General features: G+C 33.8%; 2 protein-coding genes across 2 annotated transcripts in view; one reads left to right on the forward strand and one right to left on the reverse strand.

The window, feature by feature from the left end:
* Positions 1-20,385, forward strand: part of Cdc73 (cell division cycle 73) — a 91,544-nt gene that overhangs the window by 42,005 nt on the left and 29,154 nt on the right. The window lies entirely within an intron of this gene.
* On the reverse strand, positions 7,439-9,448 carry B3galt2 (beta-1,3-galactosyltransferase 2). Its single transcript, XM_051183172.1, has one exon. The coding sequence runs from the start codon at positions 9,421-9,423 to the stop codon at positions 8,155-8,157; it is 1,269 nt and encodes a 422-aa protein (XP_051039129.1). The 5' UTR covers positions 9,424-9,448; the 3' UTR covers positions 7,439-8,154.

Consider the following 20,385-nt stretch of genomic DNA (forward strand, 5'->3'; position numbering starts at 1 on the left):
TGTTGTCATTGGCAAATAGTAAATTCTGGAGATCCTATTATTGATCCTATAGTTTATTTTCCCAGATTTGATATTTTTTAAAACATAGTTCTGTTTTCTTGCTTAAGTTTCTATTATATATACATATGGTCTTTTATTTGTTGTAAGTATTCTGGAATTAAATTCTTGCTATATTTTGTTAATCAAATTTTAGAAAAAAGTTAAGCACCTCTTTGATCTCTTAGAAATCACTGATTTTTATCTTCTGTTATTATTATTAGACAGAATCTTCCCAATTCAGCTTTTGATATGATCTTATGATTTCAGCAGTATATCCTATAAAGCTATTCATAGTATTATGTAGCGTCTATAGGGGCACAGTAACCCCTTTGCTCTGACACTAAACATGTGGGTACATTATAATATATTATAAACTGTGGTATATGTTTTTCATATAATGTAAAAGTTCATAAAATGTACCTTTGGGCTGAGTTCATGGTGGTACCTGCTTGCAATCTCAGCATTTAGGAACATGAGGCAGGAGGGTTATGAGTTTGAGGCCAGTTTGAGCCACATAATGAGACCTTATCTCTTAAATATAAATGGCAATGCATAAATTTCAAGTGAGGCTCAAAGGATCAGTAAAATGCTTGCCTAGCATGGGTGGGTGAGGTTCTAGGTTAAAACCCCAGCAACCATATAGATACAACAATCCACAGAAAACTTTACTAGAAATACTTTTTCTTTAGCTGCATTACATTGTAAAAGATGACCCTTAAATATTTTTTGTCAAGTTTGGGGATACCTATGATACATAAAATTACTCAGTTTTTGAGTTTACTGGTATTTTGTGGTGCCATTTACTTTGACCCCTTTTTGAAGGGGCTTCCTCTGCATTTACCATTGTCTAATTCCTCTGCATTTATTTTGCCTAATTTTTTTCCAGGTAGATACATTTCTTTAGATACATAGATAATTTAACTTAAGCAGTAGTACCTGATCATATTGTTTGATTTGTTCAAGAAGTGGTCTTGAGGTAACTAATATTCATAATTTAGGTATCCCAAAGGTCTGATTTATTGTAAGGCAGGATAGAAGTTGTAGAATATTTTTTGCATTAATTCTAGGTTTTGTACTAATCACATTAAATTATGTTAATTTCTAAGGACAAAGAAAGGCACATGTTTTTATTCTTCAAACATCCTGGCTTGGTTACTTAATGAGTTAGCTTAAATCCTGCCTTCCTTAATTCAATTTTAGTGTTACAAAGCAGTTAATTTTTTTTTTTAATATCGTGGTATAAAAGATTTTTAATGCACCCAGAATGAATATAAAAACCACATCAAAAGTGCAAATTGAATACTATGACACATATCTTTGTAGAAAACTATAAGTAAGGCCATATGTAGTTACACTGTGTTGTTATGAACCTACACAACTTTAGTATAGCAATACTAAAAATATTTCAATTTGAAGTATTTATTTGAAAGATATGAAGATATACTATAGCATATGATACTGTTTAAAAGGTTTCTCCTAAGAATAGCTAGATTAGGCCGAAAGTTTTGTTCACATTTAACCAGTTGATGGTAATTCACAAATAAAATTTATTAAATGAACTATTTTTAGGAATAGACATGTCTTCTCTTCCTGTCTGCCCTCCCTTCCTCCTCACATATGTGTAATATTGATAGAACTGTGCTAGAGGTTGCATTGTATTAAACTAAATAAGCTAACATTTGTACTTGGTGTAAAGGAAGTACATATTGTAACAGGCTCTGAGAAGCTGGCATGGCTAAAAAGCATTGACTCCTTCCTTGGTCCAATGTGGTAACTGAAACAAGAAGAAAGCCTGAAATCTCCGCCTCCCTTTTTCATTTCTCTCCTTTACTTAGGGTCATTTGTTTACTGGGCAAGTAGGCACATTAATCATTCAAGAAATAGCTATTTATAATCAAGTGATACCTCAGGCCCAAGGATGAGTCATTTCCTAAACCATCAGTCACCTTGAACAACAAGGTGAAAAGGTGAGTCTGGCCATTCTCAGGATGAGAGCAGGTATCTGATGAGAAGACTGTGTCCTGGAACAGATTGTCTTCTAGGAACCAGATTAATGTTCTTGGGAATGACAGTGATTACTAATATATTAACAGCTTCTTGTTAGCTATTGATACAACCCTTAGTGGGTCCATACCTTGATATGACTGCATAATTAAGTGTATATCTCTTGTGCTTTCCTAATTCTTCCTTTATTTAAATATAAATCTTATATCAGCACTCTGAGACCAAAATATGGGGTTGGACCTCTTTCTCTGTTAGTATTCCCGGTACTCATTAAGTTTATTGGAACAGACGGATGGGTTCATCATATTGTGGCTGCTTTAGTTGGGCCTTTTGTTCCTGTGTCACTCTGTTTCTATTGGCCTCTTGCTCATCTTATGTTGGTTCTTGTCAGTCCACAGAAATAGGTAAGTTGCCGGGCGGTGGTGGTGCATGTCTTTTAATCCTAGCACTTGGGAGGCAGAGGCAGGTGGATCTCTGTGAGTTTGAGGCCAGACTGGTCTATAGAGCGAGTGCCAGGATAGGCTCCAAAGCTACACAGAGAAACCCTGTCTCAAAAATCTCCCCCCTCAAAAGAAATATACAAGTCATCTTTTACACAATGAATTTTGTATGTAGGTTCCATGTCTCTGTGTCTTTAGTTTATTTTTATCAAGAAACAATTGTCTGTAGGCAAAGGTTCTTTATTAAACTTTATTGTATAAGCTGAAATTTTATCATTTCATTCAGAAAATTTATCATTATGATTTTAGTGAGATATGTATTAGATGGTAAGATGAAAAGTGTGAATTAGAACACTTTCAGACTACTGGATTTTTTTTTTTTTTTTTTTTTTTCTTCAAGACAGGGCTTGTCGGTATAATTACCCTGGCTGCCCTGGAACTCTCTGTAGACCAGGTTGGCCTCAAACTCAACAGAGATCCCCCTGCCTAGTGCTGGGATTAAAGGTGTGAGCCACCACCACCCTCTTCTTTTTCTTAATGTTGGCTAGAGATGAGCAAGATCTTTGATGATGGGAAGGTGTTTTAAACAGAATTTAAAAACCAGACTTTAAGGAAAAGAGGAGCAAATTGCTAGGTCATTCCCATTTATTCCATTACATTCTAACCTCAGACAATATTTTACATTGTATCAGGGTTAGCCAGAAAATTTTGTAGTTAGATTATACTTCTGTTGGTTCTACCTCAAAAGGATATGATGTTTGGAACACAGACTTCAAGTCCTTACTGCAACATATAGTCTTAACTCTTAAATAGTAGAAAGTAGCACAACTTGTTTATTCTTCTGAGGTTTGGCAGAAGATGAAAATGCTAGACAGTGTTAAGCTTTGTATTTTATTTTAAATTATCATCTATCTATATCTATTTATTTATCTATCAATCTACCTACCTACCTACCTACCTACCTATCCATCATCTATCTGCTTCTCAGCCAATATCTTACTATCAACTTAGACTACTTTTGATTTCTTAATTCTCTTGCCTCTTCCGCCTCCTAATGTTAGGGTTAAAGTCATGAGCCCCTACACCTGTTTTTAGCTTCTATTCTTTAACAGGTAAGTTGCTCTTGGATTCTTTTTCACTCCAATTCATTTATGTGGGAAAGCATACCATGGGCATGGAATCCCCATAAACATTAGGAATGGTTTTGTTACTGGTATAATTAAAGAATCTAGTGGTTGAAAAGACAGAAACTATAACAGCTATGAGGATTTGCTCGCAGGAACTGAATACGTATGAACATCCATGCACGTGTATGTCGTCATCCAGATACCTCTTAGGTCAGTAGGGAGTCTCTTGAAGTTCAGACCTAATGTATATTTATTGTACATCATTAATTTCTCATTCCTTCATTTCCGGTATACTTTTATATTTACTTCTATATTTCCTACTCCAGATCTGGAACTTACATTTCTGTATAGTTAAGTGGTTGCTTTTTAAGAGAGTGGGCTCAGCAGTTAAGAGCACTGGCTGTTCTTCCAGAGGACCTGGGTTCAATTCCCAGCACCCATATAGCTATAGCAGCTCACAACTGTCTGTAACTCTAGTTCCAGGGGATCCATGTGTGTGTTAAACAAATATGTGCATGCAGACAAAATACCATACACATAAAATAAATCTTAGAAGAAGAAAAGCTTAAATGGTATTTATTAAAGTAAATAAAGACATGGATAAAATAGCCAGTTTTCATTTTCCTAAGATTATGATTCTTATGTGTGGTTGTAGAATATGAGCTGTATACCAATTAATACCTATGTTTTATATATTTCTAAATAAGAATATATTTTGTATATTTCTAAAGCTTGCCTTTATATTTTTGTTTTGTTTATCAAACAAATACTGTTGTATTGCTTTGACTGACCTGGAACTACTAGGCTCAAGTAATTGACCTGTGCTTCATCTTCTGGAGTAGCTATAGTCAGGGTTCATCATGTCCTACTTGTCTTCTGTTTTATTTTTGACAGAAATTAGCTTTGTTTAGTTATAAACAAACTACACTATTTACCTTTATTGTAGTTTGTCTTTTCTGAATTTACAATGTCATGAATTGAAGAAGTCATGCCAACCCACATTAAAAAAGCTTAGCAGAGTAGGTGCTTGAGTAATTATTACTGTATTTCTTTAAGATTTCTGCATTTCATTCACTTAACTTTTTGTGTGTATGTGCATGGGTCACAAATGCCATGGGGCATAACTATAGTGGTTAGAGGGCAACTTGTGTTACTATTCTCTTTGGTTTGTTCATTTTTGAGACATGATCTTTGTATTATGTAGCTCTAGCTGTCCTGGAACTTGCTATGTAGATCAGGCTAACTTCAAACTCACTGAGATCCATCTGCTCTGTCTGGGAATAAAGGTGTGTGCCACTATGCCTGGCTAGACTTAATCAGATGAGTTGACTTTGACCTTATTACAGATTAGCTGTTAAATGGTCTAGTGGTTAAATATGCACAGTGACTTATTTGTCTGCTGAAAATTACCAGTTGTGAAATTTCTAAGTGTCACTTGCTCACTATTACAGGTGTGACCCAGGGCTCAAAACAGCAGTGCCCATGTTTTTCAGAATTAAATTTACCATTCACAAATATCTACAAAGGGGAAACAAAAAACAAAAGAAAGCAAACAAACAACAACAACAAAAAAAACAGAACAAGGAAACAAATATGTTTTTCTTTCTCCTTTCTTACTTATACCTAACAGCTGATACCATATGCTATTGAGAGAAAAATGCCTGTGAGATCTATGGGCGTGGCCAAAGAGAATAAGCAGAGAATGCCAAATAGTAGAATAAACCAGGTTTGCTTGGCTTTGTAGACCTGTTAGCTTCAGTCTTAAGGGAACTATGTAGTAGAACAGCATAAAATGAATAAGAGCATGATCTCTGAGATGGGAACCTTTTATAAGCCATGTTGTTTTATATATTTAATCTTTCACATTATTCTTTTCTATTTTCTATTGTTACAAGTATTATATGAAGTAATGTACAGTAGTTTAAAACAGTACTAGGTACACTGCTTCCACAATCAGTAAATGATGTGTGGTATTGTTAGTGTTGTTATTATTGGAGACTTTTTTGTGGAACTAGGTATTAATAAAGTTCCAATTATGATGTATGTACTTAGGCATATTATATGCATGAAAAAGAGATTAAGGAAACTGTGAATTTAGTCATTGAAGAAATTCATTATCTCTAATTTTATTCCAAACAAACTAATGTAAATACTGAAATTTTCAGTTTCATTCTGAAATGTCTTTTAACACTTTGAGTGTAGGGTTACCCAGTTAACTGTGTAATCTTTCCTGTGATCAAATCCACATAGTTTTCAAACATTTCTTTCTTATATATAAAATTTCATAGTACTGAGGTAAAGAAGACGCAATTAACAGCTGCTAAGACATTTAATAGCAGGTTATTTGGCTTATAAAATTAACATTTTGTTGAAAATAAAATGAAAATAAATTAATAATAGAATTTTTATTTTAAAATAATGTTTGGTTGTTTTGTTAGTCAGGATTTCATTATTTAACGTACTTTTGCCTTGAACTCTCATTCCTCCATCGTTTTCCATGTGATAACTACCCTAATGACAAAGTTACAGAGTTTTAACATTAAAAACTTCTTTATGTGGCTGCTTTAGTCTCCTCTGGGGATGCAGAACATCATCATCATCTTTCAAGTCAGTCATGGGGAATATGGAAATGATTTTAAATTGGTACCTGAGAATAAGTACTTAAATATTTTCAAGAATTCTGTTTTTTGGAAGTCAATGATTTAAACTCAATAATCTTACCCTATTTTAGTTTCAGATATCACTTGGGGGTTCTGTTTCTGTCTCAAACTTATGCATTATTGCTCGCAAACATACATAACCACGTTTTCTTCTAAAACTTCTGTGTTATAAAGGAGAGGGAGTTAGTCTACACTGACAGTCCCTCTGTCTTTCATCACTAATGGGATTTTGTATGTCTTTTTTGTAGTAATACTGGTACCTCTGCAATTACATTGAGTAATTAAGTGAAAAATAATTAAGCAAGAGCTGGTGGATGTTTCATAGCTGATAATTCAGAATCATTTGATGTGGAATAGAGTACTTGTGCTTCTGATTTAAAGGGGGGGGAAATAAATTTAATATAAGTTAAAATTCAGTATATTACTAGCAACACTTTGTTCTTCTGGCAAATTATCCTTTCATAATAGGTTCAGTGATAAAAATGATTATTAGAATTCTGGTCAGGCGTTCTGACTTAATTAAAATTGATAAATTTACATGGAATAAAAACACTATTTTAAAGTTAATGGGCTTGTGTTTATTGATTTTAAATTCATCAAGGGGCCAAACAAAATATGAGAACTTTTGAATAACAAGCATTCAGTTCAGGATTTTGTTGCTTGTCTTTTAAAAACTAATAGTATCTTGATGAAAGTGCATTGAGTATGTTATCCATTCCAAAGGCAAATAGTCATCAAATGTTTGTAGCTTCTCCTCATCACTCCCTAATGGTTTTTAATTGGGGATACAGATACTTGTCATTTACCAAATTAAAAATTTAGGTTTGTAAACTTGACATTGAGATAAAGAAATAAGTTCCATAAAATGATTAAGTGTTGACGTATGTACACCTGCTCTCAGGAAATAAACTTGTCCCACCTGTTGCTGTTTGGCATCTGAAAATGAAATTGCTACCTCCAACCCTTTTCTTTTTTCAACAACACATCATCTTTGTGCTTTTACATTAGTACTTTTGCTTCAGTTAGAGGTTGTATTTTACACTCATGTGAAGCCAAGTATAGTTGTAGTTAAATAATAACACTTTACAAGAGTACAATATTTCTTCTAAATGCAAAATTCATTGAAATACTGGCTTGGCCCTTAATACCAACGAGGAAACAAAATATATCTATTTTGAAACCTTTAATAATTCATTTTATAAAAACTTGAGCCTGAGACACATTAATTTTTTCACATTTGTCACATGTCAAAATAAATTTCCCCAGCATATATGACAATTAATAAACGAAATTAAAACAATTGTCAATTGTTTTTAAAAGTAAATGCTTGAATGAGAATTGCATTGCTTAAACACTTGAATGCTATAAATGAGTTTATGGAATAACTAAGTCTTATTGCATGTAGTATAAAGTTTTAGAACTCTAGAGTCTGGTCAGAAAAGGTGTTCTCTGCACAGTACAAAGTTCCCTTAAAAGCAATAGTACTGTCTTATTTACATTAAATTATGGTGAAATTCAAAGTAAATCTAGCAATCTTTTGACGATCTTCACTTCTTAAATTTTTATGTGGAAATGTATGCAGTTACATTGCATTGGTCCCTAGTGTAAGACTTGAAGGAACCATTTATGGATGCATGCTTATTATTGCATGTTAATACAGAGAATCCCTTTATACAGTTTTTTTAAAAAAGAGTCTTTTGGGATACCTTTTTGTCATACTTTTGTAATTTTATGAATTAGCTTCTTCTGAAATTAAAAAAATAGTTTTGAGTTCCTTTATGTGATGAGTTGAACTAAAACTTGTCCTATGTATATAATCAAGTTTTAAACTATACATGCTTTAAGCAATATTTACAGATTACACACTTGAACAAAAATAGTCTTTTAGTGTAGTTTGCGGTGCCGATACCTGCCTGCTTTTTCCTTTGCTGCGTTGGCACAGGCGTTGTGCTTATTCTGTTGTAAGTGGTTCCAGTATTTTATCAGTTCACTAGGCTGGAACTGATGAGAGGTAATGAGGTGGCTGTATTTACAACTTGAGTAAGAAACTCGCCAGTGATTGAACACGAACTCATTGGGAGGGGGCACAGGATCAATTCTCAACTTGGCAAGACAGATCCCTACATACACATCTTCCAAGTGCAAACGACGGATGCCTAAAGAAACCTTAAATATTTTTTCTGCTAGATCCCCAGAAAAAACATAACCAGTTCCTGAGCAGAAGACAGGGTAACGCTCACTTGGATAAAGGTCTGGTGGCATGTACCATTTGCTGTCTTTGTTTCTGTTAGGTGCATAGCCTCTCATTAGGTACCCAGTAAAATAGTTATGTCTAGGAGGCAGGTCTGGCTTTAGTAACTTGTGTATTAAATATTCAGTATTGACGAACATGTCACTGTCTGTTTTCATGACGTATGGAATATGTGGACAGTATGTTGCAACCCAGTTCATACCCATTAGTGTTTTAATGGTCAGATTATAGTATGTATCTAAGTATTCCTGTTGAATTATGTCGTGGTATTGTCTGCTTTCTTCCAGAATTGCATGTTGAAGATGGCCAGTTAGTTTAATACTTATGCCCAATAAAAAAATCCGTGTGATTTGGATGCCAGGTGCTAAACTTTCATTGCCCCATGTTTGCCGGATAGCTCTTCTTGCTTCTATTTGTCCAGGTTCTGCAGCTATTAATAGTATTAGAAATGGACTTTTCTCTTGGCATTTTTCAGGCTCATTGATAATATATTTGAAATGGTAAGAGTTTGGGTATCCAGTACCCTTTTCATTATAATTACTTCCATTGGCACTGAGTGTATTCTCTAGTCCTGTAACTCCTTGTGGTGATACATCTGTGTTATTGGAGTTAGATGCTGTGTGAGGCCTCAGGGTCTGAGGAATTGCTTCTTTCCAAATGTTCCGAAGGGAGCTGTGATTTGTTTCACTTTTTGTAGAACGAAATCCTCGGAAAGTGTATGTCACAGGATTTTCTTTGAATCCAGGTCTACCTGGTAACCAGTCATGATGATTGAAAAACAAAAACATAGCAAAAAGAAACACTAGAGAAAGCACACCCACAAGGTGGGTCCGGAACAGAGACCTTTTAGCATTCCAGGTCATCTTTGCAAAGCAGCAGTGTCTCCTCCTCCACTGAAGCATGTTGTAAATATCCAGGAATAGAGTAAGATGAGGCCAAAATTACTGTTGTTTTTCCTGAATCAGTACTGTTCTTTGGTTGTCATTTTCTGGTTCAGTCCCTCGAAGTCATTCTGTAAAGATGAAGCATAGTGGTTTACAAAATGCAAAATCTTACCAACTACCTTAAAAGGGCCCTGATGGCTAATAAGAGGGCATTTTTAACCTGTGAAGAAAGAAAGCATATACTTTGTTTCCCTTTGACAAAACACAGTAAACAAGATTTATTTATTTCAAAATATTCTTGTAGCACAATGATTACTTGAAAGGTAAGTGATAGATTAATTTTATTGGACCCACATGGTCTCAGTAGCTTTGGTCATCTGGTTATCTGTTAAGGGAAAGATTTTTAAAGTTGTATCATGTAGAAAGGAAAAATGTTTTTTAGATTTCTGACAAGGGCTCAGTAAGAAAGCCATCAGAACATACGGAAAGTTTATTGACATTAATTAAAATTGATTTGACATGCCATGATGATATGGTGCACAGTCAGTGGCCTTTTTTGGAAAATAGTCATGTATGGTTTTGGGGCAGGCAGTGTAGGTTTGATTGTGGTAGAGTTCAGTTAGTCACAGTACACGGCTTGGCACATTTCCACTGACCCCCCACTGTGTTGAGAAAGTCAGTGAGAAGATACACCTGTCAAAATTAATTTTCAGGGCCCAGTAATTTCAGTGTGAGATTAGACAGTAATAAGTGATTAACATTTTTAAATACTTTGCTAATTTTAACCATGTACATCAAATAGGAAGAATCCAAGAGATCAGTCTTATTTAATTATGGTTTTGGCAAAGACATACATTTTGCCCGGTTTCTTTGGGCTATATTTTTGCAAAATATAGACAATGGCCATTACTATCTTAAACTGCTTAAAACCCATTCCCCATAAAATATATTTTCAAATATTCTTGAATTATGCTTAGCTGCATAATCTGCAACAAGGACAAATCGTGTACTATTTAAAATTTTATAGTAGCATAGCCCTTCCATTCCTAGATCTTTAAACAGTTACAGTCTGGTCAAGAGAAGTTAATGATTCTACATAATGAAAAACTGGCTATTTTGCAAGAGGCTTTTCGGTATAGCACAAACTTATTTGGTTTGTTAATTATATTTTGTCTTTTCTTTTTTCCTTCTTAGCTGTTACTAGATGAAGTGGGATCATAGAAATGGTTTGAATTCCAATAAAAGGTATTTTGAGGAATAGAGACAAATAACTAGTTTTGATCCTACCCCCAGATTTTTGTTTCTGTTATTTTAACCAAACACAGAAGTAGAAGCCATTTATTAATTTTGAGACTGGCAATATTAAAATTTTTGTATTCAAGAAGTGATTTTATTTCAATAATTCACTGAAATAGTTTCTTTAAACGAAGAAAATAAAGTTTTAACATAGGCATTTATATGTGTAAATGCTTGTGTTTATTTAGCTTATAATAGTGATCAACTTGTGGTTGATGGCAGAGTGGTCTAACACTAAAAGAAATGCTTTTTAAGAAGTAATATACTTCACATGTAACTCCTCAAAAATTGAGTAATTGTAGCATAGAAATTACACATACGTTTCAGCTATCTCTTGAAAAATGTTAGGTGGTTATGAATGAAGTACTATTCTAGTAGCAGCCACTAGGAGGAGCAAGTAGGTGGGAATTTGAACAAATTTCTAATGTTTAACAAGGAACTAAGGTTTGATCTTGTTTCTGAAATTGAATGGTGCTTTTAGTGAACAGGGTATTTCTCAAAGCTAAAAAAGTATTTAATCTCTCCCTCTCTGTGTCTCTGTCTCTCTCTCTCTCACACACACACATTGATTTTTAAGTATCTAGTTTGCTCTTAGTTTTATTTACATGGATTTAAATCTTTCAGTACTATGTAGAGATCAAAGCTATTCTCATCCTGTGAATCGTTCCTATATGACATGAGTTGAAAATTGCAGAGCTTAATGGCATACTTAAAAACAAATTTTCCTGCCTATATTTATAAATTTTACCTAAAGCAGAATATTGGAAAATTACATTATTTGGTAGCTACTAATGACACCCACCCACCTTATGAGTGGATATTAAAGAGTTAAGTATATAAATTTAAAAAGTTACTTTGGAAAGTTCATTTGATCTGTTTCGAGTATTACAAATATAAACATATCAGCCTTCTATTGATATAGCAATACTTAGAACATGGCTGAGATCCAGTCATTCATATACTTTAAAAGTGCAAATTTATAATTCAAAAAGGAATAAATTCAAGGTCAGACATTTAAATGAATGAGTAAAAACTTAAGAGAATGATGTATTGCAGTAAGTTACATTGTTTTCAAGAAAACAGTGTGCCTGAAGTGATATTCCAAAGTGTTTTAATGTCACAGAAAGCAGCTAGTTATTTTTTATTATAGCTTATCATGCATTCATCATAATTGGTTTTAATGTGATTGTATAAGATGAAGGTACATCTTAATTCAAATTTCACGAGAATTGCGTGTTTGTAAGTATTAATCTAGGAGGGTTTGGAATCCCGTGTAAATATACCTATTTAATAACCTCCCATTGATAGATGAAACTCATGCATCTAGCCTTGCATTCTTTGCTAAAGTTTCTCAGGATGGATATATATATGTGTGTGTGTGTGTGTGTGTGTGTGTGTGTGTGTGTGTGTGTGTGTGTGTGTGCGCGCGCGCGCTATTTAAAAGAAAGTAAAATTGCTGTTAACTATTCCTTATTTTCAGGTTGTATTTTAGTTCTTGAAAATGGGAACAAGGGTAAAGAATGTTTATTTTGTCTTATAGTTTTTCTTAATAGCTCCTTTTCTGTTTTGATTATAATATTTTCAGTATGTTTTTATATCTTATGAATTGGAATTTGTAAGGATTACTATTAAATGTATCTCCCCATAGAGTTCCTATTCTTTGACTTTAAAAGTTGATATCTTTTTTGAAACAGTATGAAATTTAAGTGATGCTTTGATAGAAAAACTTTTACCTTGAAATATTTAGTCTATAGAGCTTAATTTCTAAAAAAGATACCAAGAGAGGCTGGATTTTAAAAGTGTTTTTCACTTAATGGTTCCTGATTTTAATCTGTTAGAATACAGATACTTATTAAAAATTGATGTTTATATACAACACTATCATTCAATCTTAATTTTGCAATACTGTGCTTATTATAGATTGTAAAATCATTTGCTTTTTGTGATTGTTATTAAGGTTTATGAAAGTAAGGGGAAAAATCAAAATACTTGATAGGTTTGTAAAATTGAGTTAGTTGTTCTTCTTACATTGATTGTTCCCAGGGTAGTTTGTGGGCGCCAATAAGTAGGTTGCTATTACATGTAAATAAATCCCAGGAGTCCATCCATTATTGATATTACTTTGACCTTGTATTATTATTAATGGATATCTTCATATCAAGCTATTTTATGCTATATTTTTAATTTCACTTTCAAAATTATCTCCAGGAACAGTCTTACACTTCATGATTTAGAATCAGTCTGTTACTTAAAAGCTCCCTATTTCACTAATGTATTTAGAGCTACTATTTGATATTTCTTTGTTTAAAGTTGTATTCATTGATACTATAGTAACATGAGTTTTTCCTTGGTGGTGTTACGCTTTGCATAAACTCACTACTGTATGTGATCTGATGCTAATATTTTAACTTGTATCTTCTTGTAGCTCAATAATACTTAAGGTTTGCTGCTGTACTCTTGAATTATATTTGTCATCTCTTGAGGATATATATGAGAAAAGATACTGCTATGAACTGTTAAGATTTTGTTTTGAGTGGGTTTTCCCAAAAGATCCCATGATATTAAAATCATATTTGACACTACTTAATATAATTTTGCTGCATTATTGTTTCATAGCCATTTTTAAAAATGTGCTTTAATTTATTAGATAAGGAATCAACTTGACCTAATTTGCTAGAGAATGCTTTAAGGGTTACAGATTTTTCTTAGTTTAATTTCTCAGAGAATCTTTTCAGTACATCTAGTTACTATTTGTTTTTTTTCTTTTAATGTTTTCAGTCCTGCAGAATTACTCCCAGCTATATATTTAGTTGGATAAAGCAATGAAAGCTTGTCTTCTAGAGACAGCAAATTTTAAAATCATGAATTTAGAAACCCTTTCATAGTTTCAAGGGCAGTGAACTGTATGAACTTGTTTATCAAGTATTAGTGCCTGCAGGGCTATAAAATCATAACACATTTAATGCACATTGTATACAAGATAGCGACATACCTTTCCTTCTTGGTCAGGCCATTTAGGTGGTGAGGATTATGCCCACTGAAAATACTTTTGGCACGCCATCACTTCAGCAAAAAAAAAAAAAAAAAAAAAAAAAAGAAAGAAAGAAAAGAAAGAAAGCAAGCCGATGCTATCGAACATGCGCACATCCCCCAACAGTCTGCCTCCTGTGATTGCTTTTCACAGTATCCAAAGTGTCCATCTGTCGGCGTGTCTTCAAGTTACCCTTCTTGTTCATATGCATCTGAGTCTTCAGAGATTTTCCCTTTCTTTCATTTTCTCTGTTTCATTAAACAAAAGAGCTGTAGTTGTATGCTCTATTTGGTACACTGTTGACTCTTTCCGACAGTTGATGCATTGAAGCTCTTTATATCTGCTGTATTCCCCGGCTGGACAATGCGGTGCTGTATTCTCTTCTCAGTATCCATATTTCTAGTAATAGTGCTGAGCTGCAATGTAAAGCAGCAGAGCTGGGGTTTAGTGTTTCAGTTGCGCTGGGAAAGAAAAAAAAAGGCTTTGCCTCTCTTCCGTCATTGTTGCCGGGCAGCTGCAGGAAGGATTTTTTTTTTTTTCTTGGAGTGGTTTTACTGAGGTTTTAGTCTGTAATATGAAATCCACGGTTCTTCAGCTGCTGCACAGGCAGGCAGCAGTTTAAATGTGGGCTTGACAGATGCTCTCTCTGACAGAGCAGAATTTAACGTCACTGCTTGGCTGAGTCCCACGTGATTGTTTGCATTCATTTTGACTAGAAACCTAAGGTAGGGAAAAGCTTAGAAATCTTGCTTCTGTATGATACATTATATTTATTAACAAACACAGTGATGAGTGAATATAATATAAAATGATTATGAAATGAAGGTTATGATTTTTAAAATCTTTATTTAAACATGCATAGGATTTCTAAATGTTTTCTGTGTTCGATGGTGGCTTTCAGGTTTCTTAAGAAGCTTTTGTAGAGCAGAAGTAGCAAAAGCTTTTACATGTAGCAAGTTGGTGTGAATTAACTCTTTCAGTCCTTTCCTACTCTTAAGGTTTTTTGGTTTTTTTTCTAAATTGCTGACTTTCTAGTCAGTCAACATTATCTCTTATTTGTATACCCCCTCTCCATTTTCTACAGCTTATCTAAATCAGTGATGTTGTGATACAGTCTTCCTTTTTGCTCTCTGTAGTTTTCTTTTTTTTTAGCTTAAAATTTTTTCATTTAAAATTACACGTGTCATAGAATTAAAATGGTAAAAGTAGATATAACGTGAATGTATAGATTTTCTTGATTGGTGAGCCTTACATGATTGATTGCATTTTGACTAAAAGCCTGAGGTAAAGATAAGCTTAGAACTTTAGTTTTTGTGTAATAAATATCATGTATATTTATACATATTTCGTGTGTGTGTGTGTGTGTGTGTGTGTGTGTGTGTGTGTAAAACAAGTATAGTGATGAGCTAGAGTTCAGTGCTTCTAATAATGCTTCATATTTTTAAAAGTGGTTCAGTAAAATGCCATCAAACAGGGTTTATAAATATTAGAGACTCTAAAATCCTCTGGTAAAAGCTGTCTAGGTGTCTGAGCACTTGGGCATCTTTTTCTCTACAAGATCACTAGGGCAGGTATTTTTGTTTTTAATGGCCACAATTAACATTTTTTTGTGATAGTCTAGAGACTAACTACTAGAAGTTTATAGTCTTAGGGCTTATGCTGTGTATTTTAGGGGTGCAGACTTCATTTATTTCTCACACAGTGAGAAATATTTCAGGTGAATAAAAATTACTCTTCCTTTAATAGCTTTAAATTTTTGCCTTAATGTTTTACTTACAGTGTGCTTTGTTGGTTTAGGTGTACCCTATGACTTTATTAGTTTGTGTCTTACATTCCCTGGAAATGTTAGAACAGTAAAAGGGAAGGATAGAGAAAATACTATAAAGGAGAAACTTGAAGTTTAGAACTTTGGCCTTCCTTAGTTATATAAAAGAGGACTGAAACTCATGTTTCTTAGCCGTTGGGTTTTAAACTGCTTACCATAGTCTTCACTGTTTTTTTTTTTTTTTTTTTTTTTTTTTTTTTTTCCTTTATTCCCTTGGTAATTAGTCAAACTAATAGGTAAGGGAGTAATGTTTATTTAATCTACTTAAATGATTTCTCCCAAGTAGAAATGGACTCTTTAATATCAGTGATTCCTAATTGTGGGGTTTGGCTGAGGTTAGGGGACAATATAGTTATTGTTCCTTACAAATTACATTGAGTGGTAAGTACCTGAGTTGGTACATAATCTATTTTTTGTGTAGCTTTGAAGCCTGTCCTGAGACTCACTCTTTAGATGAGGTTAGCCTCAAACTCACAGAGATCTACTACCTTCTTCTGTTGGGATTAAAGACAAGCACCACTGCTCAACCCTCTGTTCTCTGCGGCAGGAAAAATAATTATTTTGCCAATTATTGTTAATGTATTTTAAATCTATCTTTTGGTAATACAGAAAAATTGGGCAATGCTAGATATGTTTTCTACTTCTGCCTTTACAGCAATGTGTGTATTTTAAATTCATAGTAATTAAGCACATTCTTGAGGTACAGTGAGACATTTTATACAATGTGTAATGATCATCCCAAGACAACGGGAACACTCATCACTTTCTAAGCTGGCCTCTTTTGATATTGAACTGGATTTATTATGGCTCTCTATTACTGAGGACTTCATGGATAATTCAATAATGATTCCCTTGTATGTTGGGTTGAAGCCTGAATCACCTACCAGTGAGATATTTTTTTTTTTAATTGATTGTTATGGAACTAATGTTTATATGACAAGGAGATGTCTAAGATTGGTAACCAGAGGTTCCTGCACATCAGGTGGTAGTACACATTAAACAAGAATTTAATTCAAACTATAATTATTATTTATACTTTTGTTTCTTAAAATTTAAGTTGATTAGCAGCTTAAAGGATAGAAAAATAGCAGCTATGAGGTAAAATTTCCTTTAGTGATGTTTTGTAACAACTTCTTGTTCCCAGGTAAGAGAAATAGGAATCTGTGACAGGAAATCTTATACAACTTCTTCCTTTAGTTTCTTTTAAATCTGAACTGTGGCAAGTTTCTTTGTCAAACTAACAAACTGACAGTTGCCTTGCTATGTTGTGTCCCCCCCCCCCTCCCGTTTCTCTTTGTAGCTTTGGAGCCTCTTCTGGCACTCAATCTGTAGGCCAGGCTGGCCTCAAACTCACAGAGATCTGCCTGCCTCTGCCTCCCAAGAGCTGGGATTAAAGGCGTGCACCACCGCTGCCTGGCAGCCTTGTTAAGTTTTATAGTTATAAGTGGCATGTGAGTGAAGTTTTGCTTGCATAGATCTGTTTTTATTTTTAAACACAGGTCTTATGGGAAAAAGGTACCTATTACTTTGGGTATTGTGGCCCTTCCTTCCTTCCTTCCTTCCTTCCTTCCTTCCTTCCTTCCTTCCTTCCTTCCTTCCCTCCCTCCCTCCCTCCCTCCCTCCCTCCCTCCCTCCCTCCCTCCTCCCTCCCTTCCTTCAAGAATTTTCTTAGACATGTCTATAATAACCCTTAAGGAACTGGAACTTAAAGAAGGGGTTTGTAATGCTTCCTAATAAATATACAGTTATTATTCCTTTATTCATATAGTTAATGGTTCTGAGTAATTTACATGATATAAACTGGCAGTAAGAACTTATGTGTAAGTTCAATCATTTATCTTTGATTTAAAAATTTTTGACAAGAAATGGTAGCACACTGAGTTATTGCTGTTGAATAAGAAGGGAGATGTAAGTCCACTATTGCCTACATTAGTCCCTTTTGTTTATGCTTATGTGGCTCCTAAATTTGAAACTTATTCAGTTCATGACAAGCACTGAATACTTTTTAGTGCTAGATTTTTGAACCAGGTGTAATTTTCATCACGTTTACTTGGAATTTACTATTTGGCATAGGTATCTAGGTACTGGGGTTAGTTTTACTGATGTTCCCTCAGGTACATAATATTTTCTTGGAGCTTATACCTCTTGGCTTTTTAAAAATACAGACTTTTCCATTGCATGAAAGATACAGACAAATGACATAGTATGGTTATTTAGGAAATAGCTTTACCCTTTAAAAAATTACTTATTAAAATAATTTTTTCTGTGAAGTCCACTAGTCATGCTTTTTTGTTTCTTGAACTTAGAAAGCATGTGTTAACCTAATTATAAATTAGCAATCTCAAAGTGCCCACAAGTGTCAGTATTTGCCTAACTTATTTTTTCCTTCAGTTTTCATTAAGTTAAGAACTTCTTTTGACTTGAAAGCAAAGTTAAATATACATGTCTCTCTCAGAAATAATTATCATTTTTATTTTAATTCATATAATTAAACTATAAATATGATTCATAAACTATTAACCCAAAAGAGAATATAATTTAAAATTTTAGTTATTTAGTAGACACATGATTTTGCTTTCATATTCTCTGTTATCTCAGTGAGTTAGCAGTTTCAGTTAGGTATACCTTTTTCCAATTAAAATTGTGGTGTTGGACTGTGGAGATGGCTCAATGAGTAAGATATTTATTGTCCAATCAGGATGGCCTGGTTTATATACTCAATACCAATTTTTTTATTTAAAGACAGATTGTATAAAATGTCATATATATTTTATACTTTAAACCAAAGTATTTGATGACTATATCACTGATTATTTATGAATTGTGATTGATGTTAATATGGAATGTTTGTCTTCCAAGAAAGGGATTGGGTGACATTTCAGTCTCTTGGCAATTTAAGGGAAGAAATCCACTGTATGGAAAGTCAGAGTAGCTAATAATTTTTTGTTTGTTTTTGTGGGAGGATCTTTCTTTGTAGCTGTTGCTTTTCTGAGAATTACTGCAGATGGTCTGGCTTTAAATTCATAGATAACTGCCTGCCTTTGCCTCCCAAGGGTTGAGATTAGAAGTGTGCCTCACCATGCATGGTTTGTTAATAAATAATGGGCCACTTTGCAGCTAGAGGTAATCGCATCCGTAGGCAGGTTCAAAAGGGCAACTACTAACTGACACATCTGAGATAAGATTAAGGATTGTTTTCTGACTCCATTTAATGTACTAAACTAGTACTGCTATTTTCTAATGTCTTTCATGTTTTTATTTGTAATTGTTTATAACAATACACCTGAAGTGTTTTCAGTTTTGCAATATTTACATGAGCGTAATGTGATTTCCTGGGAATCATTATCAATCAATCTTAAACATGAAACTTATTCATTTTAAGACATGGTTTATGTATACAACATATGCTGACTATAGTTTTAAATGTTTTTAGTATACCTGTACGTTGACTGACTCATTACAAGACGTCAGGCTGCAAGTTTCACGAAGATTCAGGTTGTAGAGTATTTTCAGTATTTCAGGTTCATGTAATTAAAGCCATTAAAACCAACTTCAGTAACTATTGTACTTTTAGAGTATTTCTGGCTAGCCAATGAGCTCTTGGCGTCTTCCTGTCCTTTCCTTCCCAGTTACTAGCATGACAGGTGTGTGTTACTACACCGGGCAAATACTTTGCCTACTTGTATAAGCAGCAAAAATTAATTTCACAGTGCCAGAGAAGATCTTTGATTATCTCATTCACTGAAACAAAACAAGCAAGGTCATTTGTAAACAACTTACCTTACTTTGTCTTCTTTCTTATTTCTTGGGAATGTAACTCTGTTACTGTTTTTTCCTTCTACATAATTGAGTCATTTTATCTTTCCCAAAATATCTCATGTCTTAATGCAGCTGTAATGTTAGAATTTTTCCCACAAGAGAAAGCAGGTTTCCTCTCCAGTTAGCACAGCTTGTTAGCTCCTTTGGCTGTTTCTGTTGATAACTTTCTTTTCATGACTGTTTCCAGCAGTCTTAATATATTTAAAACAAACAAAAAACAACAGTATTGACAATCTATTATTGCTGCAAAACTATACTGTTTTTGTTAATTCATGCCAGAAATACCAGTTAATATACCTTTGAAAATAATACTTCACCTTTTCATCTTTACAGTAGAGAGTGGAAGAATTGTGTTATGTCATTTCTTAGATCTCTTGTGCAGTTTCAGAGCAACAGAGCAAAAGAGTATAATGTGCTCTTTAAACATTTGTTTAATTGCTATAAATTGAAAATTGCTATAAATTAATGTGACATAAGGATCGTCCTAGTTTTGGTCTTGTTCCCCAAGTGCTATTGTGTCACATTCTATAACTGTGTATGGATTTGAAATAACAAAAACTATACTGTGGTGATTCAGACAACTCAGTTGCATAAACTGAAAAGATAACATAGATAAATCTTGTGTAAATCAAAGAAATTTGATACAACAAATTGAGGCTAAAAGATGTGTGTGCAGTGTGCAGTGAGATGAGGGAATTTATTTATGTCAGGAAGAATTATTAGAGGAAAAGTAGAATTTGAATGCCAGCAGGACAAGGTAGTAAATGTTAGCAAAAGGAACTGTATTCTTTTCATATGTATTTTTTATACTTACTTTGTCTTTTATGCCAGTAAGTTATCTTCTTGAGTCAAAGGATATGGTATCAAAGGATATGGTATCAGTATTCTAGGCATACTTAGTAGTTCAACCTTATGGTTAGAATTCTTACCAGCTAGCTCTTATTTGTAAGTGTAATCCCAGGAGAGGACTTTTGTTGTCCTAGTTTAGAATGTGTGCCTTTTTCTTGAT

The sequence above is a fragment of the Phodopus roborovskii genome, unplaced genomic scaffold (genome assembly GCF_943737965.1).
Source record: "Phodopus roborovskii unplaced genomic scaffold, PHOROB, whole genome shotgun sequence".
Lineage (NCBI taxonomy): Eukaryota > Metazoa > Chordata > Mammalia > Rodentia > Cricetidae > Phodopus > Phodopus roborovskii.